This window comes from Arachis stenosperma, chromosome 4 (assembly GCF_014773155.1).
Source record: "Arachis stenosperma cultivar V10309 chromosome 4, arast.V10309.gnm1.PFL2, whole genome shotgun sequence".
Taxonomy (NCBI): domain Eukaryota; kingdom Viridiplantae; phylum Streptophyta; class Magnoliopsida; order Fabales; family Fabaceae; genus Arachis; species Arachis stenosperma.
In genome coordinates this window covers 146,680,328-146,684,797 of record NC_080380.1, presented here as the reverse complement: position 1 = coordinate 146,684,797, position 4,470 = coordinate 146,680,328, and the positions used below count along the sequence as shown (strand labels likewise).

The 4,470-nt window shown below is 27.3% G+C and overlaps 1 protein-coding gene across 1 annotated transcript; it reads left to right on the top strand.

Annotated features, from left to right (window-relative positions):
- Positions 1-859: 859 nt before the first annotated feature.
- Positions 860-3,053, top strand: LOC130976841 (MYB-like transcription factor EOBI). Its single transcript, XM_057901777.1, has 3 exons — positions 860-1,033; positions 1,577-1,706; positions 2,056-3,053. The coding sequence occupies exons 1-3, from the start codon at positions 901-903 to the stop codon at positions 2,558-2,560; spliced, it is 768 nt and encodes a 255-aa protein (XP_057757760.1). The 5' UTR covers positions 860-900; the 3' UTR covers positions 2,561-3,053.
- Positions 3,054-4,470: the final 1,417 nt, after the last annotated feature.

Genomic DNA, 4,470 nt, shown 5'->3' with positions numbered 1-4,470 from the left:
TTAATATTTTTAATGATATAAAATTACATCTAATAATATAAAATTATAAATTTTTTTATAATTAAATGCTGTCTAAATTTTGATGAAAGTGTTTGTCTCTAAAACTCAATTTAAATAAGATTAGCTTGTAATTTAATAATAAAAATGTGTATTAATTTAGGAAGAATGATGTATGCAATATTTTTACGTGTATATTTCTTTTCTACATTTTTTACTTCTGATATTAAAATTTATTAATAAAAAATAGAGAAGATAAAAAAAATTCTATTTTATATAATAGAAGAAAAAATAAACAAAAAAGTGATGTAAATATTATTTCTTTTAATTTAACTTACAAAATAAAATGATTTTATAAAAAAAAAAGTGTAAGAAACTAATTTTTATTTAGTCAAATTTTTGTAGAGATTATAATTTAAGATATAAAATTTATAATTTAAGATAAATAAAATAATTAAAAAAAAATGAATTGATATTGGATGAAAAATTGATTCGGTAACTTTATTTTTTTTATAAAATATTTATGCTTCCTTTATCTGCGCGTGAATATTTGTACTTAATTACAAAATTCCGTACTTAGACACAAGATTTGTTTGATCCACTTGCTCCATGTTCATTGGAGAAGATAATGAAGCTGTGAAGCACCAAGATTAAGATTTATCTCTTGTGGGCTCGAAAGGGAAACTAGAGAGAAGAATGAGGAAACATATGACATCACAACAAAGAAAAATTTGATTCAAAGTTCTCATTCTGAATGCCTATTATTATTAATTAAATAATTGTTAAAAAGGCCCACAAGAAGATGGTATATATTGAGAGCAAGAGATTGAGCATGATTTGTCATAGAAATCATAGACAAATTAAAAAGTAAGATATAGTAGTGAAAGTGAAAAAAAAAATATCATGGTGGTTATGATAATGGGTTCATATGGAGGGTGGAAGAAAGGGCCATGGACTCATGAAGAGGACAAGTTGCTCACTGAATATGTCACCTTGCATGGGGAGGGTAGGTGGAGTTCTGTGGCCAAGTTCACAGGTAATTAATTAAGTTAAACTAGTATATGTTTTGATTTTGATTCTCAAATTATAATACAAACTTTTTTTTTTCTTCCTAAGATCAAATCACACCCTATGCTGCATGCATAAAAAATACATGAAAAAATAGACATGTTTAATGAAATTTTTATTTACCACTACATATAAGATATTTTGTCCAATTTCTCTTTAACTTTATGTTAAATAAAAAAATAATTTTATTTACCACTATTAAAAATATTTCTCTAAAATGGTGAAAATTCACGTGAAATTATTTTTACGTGAAGTTTTTATTTAAAAATTATTAAAAAATTTAACAAGTTTGACTAAATTATCATTTAACAATTTTCAACTATCAACTTCACATAAAAATAATTGCACGTAAGTTTTCACTCTAAGAAATATGTTGGTGAAAAAAATTACTTAAAAGAATGATAAGTGAATTCCAATTATTGGTTTTGTTCATATTGATTGAAAAGACGGTAGTCAATTGTCTTTTATTTTCCTTTGTATATTAACTCATTTTTCAAACTGAATTATTTAGGTTTAAATAGGAGTGGCAAAAGTTGCAGGTTGAGATGGGTGAATTATTTGAGGCCTGGTCTCAAGAAGGGTCAATTAACACCAATGGAAGAAGGAATAATATTTGAATTGCATGCTATTTTGGGAAACAAGTAATGATATTAGTCACACACTACTTACTCACTTTACTTATACTTTTATTTTATGCATATATTCATGTGAATTTAATTTTGATGCACTATTAATATAAATATAAAGTAATTTTACATGTATATTTAATTACTTCATATCAATAAAAATAACTATTTTATATATTGACCATGTAATTGCACGACTGCATAAAACGCTTTACACTATTAGTGTATCAAAATTAAACTCATATTTATATGTAATAATAGATGTATCCATTCTCTAGCTATCATTTATATATCAAATGGACTCACTTTTATGAATTTAATTATTGATGTAATAATTATTATTTCACTTCTATTTTTTGTATAGGTGGTCTACAATAGCAAGGTACTTGCCAGGTAGAACTGATAATGAGATCAAGAACTATTGGAGAACCCACTTCAAAAAGAAAGAGGATTCCAAGCATAACAAGAAGCTAAAAAAGAGAAGATCAAAGGTCACAAAAGAGCAAGTAGTAATGGAGGACACCAACAAAAGTAATAATAATAATGAAAATACCAAATCCTATGATGATGAGACAAAAGAAAACTACTACAATGATCAACACAATAATATGGGGTTTATTTACCCTAATAATAATAATCCAACAAAGTTATTAGAGCAGCAACAAAGCTTCCCTTTGATGCACCAAGATTATTTATCATCATCTTCATGGCCAGATACTACAACAGCAGATTATGATGCCTTGTGGTTTAGTTTATGGGACTTTGATGTACCACAGGGCTTTGAAGAACATGTTAACAACCTCACCAAATATGTGCTCCCAAACCAAGCTACCTTTGGAGATGTTTTTCAGGGTATTATTTTAGTTTGACAGATCAAAAACTACTTCGTCGCATATCTAAAATTTCTTTAAGAGTTTATTATTGGTCAATAATAAATTGCTGCATACATAAGACGAAATTTAAACATACACATATCATATTCAGTCAGTCACACAATAAAATTAGATGTATGCATTAATTTTAATGTAATTGAAGCTAAATAAATATATTATATTTGTCAAAAAAAAGAACTCAGCTAGGAAAAATGCATCTATATATAAAGAGCAATGTTAGGGGCCAGCAATTTTTGTAATTGTTAGCCATCAACTAGCCATCAATAATGATTTGTTGGTGTGAGATTGGTGTGAGATTTCATCCAATGGCTCACCTTCTTCTGCTGGTTATATGCTGGCCAAAATTCAATAAAACTGCTGGCTCCCTAGACTTTTCCATATATATATATGTAACATATGTATGTATCTTTTGCTATTATATTGCAGCTGGTTCATATAAACTATATGATGTGTTTGATGAAAATTTGTTAATGCAGTGACCAAAATATCTTGTATATTATGTCTTTGATTAACTCTTAATTAATAGCAGCTTATATAATAGTAATAGAGTTAGTGTGAAAGAAGAACTTTGAAAGAAATCTGAATTGTGTGTTTGTATTATTGCATTCCCTTCTTATTGATTCTGTTATTACACCGAATTAGCAAAACAGAATCAACAAACTTGTGACGTGGCCTCTAAGTAAATGTCTTAACTGCACCTATATATTGTCCTCTACTAACTTAATAACAACTAATAACTAACTTAATGCCAGCTGTCATAACTAACTTGTGGCTGAATATCAATAAGTAGTCTATAAAATCAAGGAGTTTTGTTTTGTTTTGTTGGGGAATTCTATTTTTGTGCTACAATTATTGTTGACCAAAATAATCGTACTAATATTATAATTTAATATTGTTTACATCAATAAAGACTTGTCATTGAAAAATAAAAGATAAAAAAAATTAGCCATGTTATAAATTCTAATGTTTACTCTTCCGTTGATAACAATTTAATCATTTGTCTATTTACAAGCTAAGTTTAGAGATAATAATCTCCCTTTGTTTATAAGATTTGCTTGGTATATATATATGATTCAACAATACAACAAATTTAAGGTGCCTCAAAATTACTCAATTACTCTTCTAAAATCTATTATACTATTTCTTCACATATACTAATATTCACAAGTGTTAATTTTCAATTAGGTCCTAAATTTATACATGAATTTTAATTTAGTTTTTAAAATTTTAATTGTTTTTATTTAGTTTTAAAATTTTACAAATATGACTCACATTAGTTTTTCAGACAATTTCTGACACACAAATATTAACGAAACGCTACATGGATAGCCAGAGTTCAGATGCATGCTGAAACTTGTAAACCAATGCCATTTTAATTTTGACACTCAAATAACTCAAAAATGACGTCGAATCACTTGCTTTGAGAGAAAAAGTTTCAATAAATACTACTTACAATATTATTTTTGGGCTATTTGAGTGCAAAAACAAAAAAGTCGTCATTTCAACGTAGCATCTAACTGTCTAAATTAGTGTTCCGTTAACGTCTGTGCGTCAAAAATTATCCTGGCCGAAAACTATTATGAGTCACATTCACAAAGTTTGGAGACTTAATAGAGACAATTAAAATTTTATATAGGAACTAAATTAAAACTCACATGCAAATTTAGAGACCAAATTGAATATTATCTCTATTCATAATGAAGTGATCTTGAGATAAGAACATGTATGCACAAAGGATCTCAATGAACAAAGGAGAAAAATTATGCAAAGAAACCTAGAAAGCAAATAAACAAGCAAACAATGAAAAATGGATGTATCCGTACTTTCTCATACTCTCTCCTTTTACATTGAAATATATATTCAGTAACTAAGATCCCAAGCCCAAA

Excerpts from the sequence above, each read along its gene's own strand:
- LOC130976841 (XM_057901777.1), top strand. The coding sequence starts at position 901 with ATGGTGGTTATGATAATGGGTTCATATGGAGGGTGGAAGAAAGGGCCA. Across the intron at positions 1,034-1,576 it reads TTCTGTGGCCAAGTTCACAG|GTTTAAATAGGAGTGGCAAA; the intron begins GTAATTAATTAA and ends TGAATTATTTAG. Across the intron at positions 1,707-2,055 it reads CATGCTATTTTGGGAAACAA|GTGGTCTACAATAGCAAGGT; the intron begins GTAATGATATTA and ends TTTTTTGTATAG.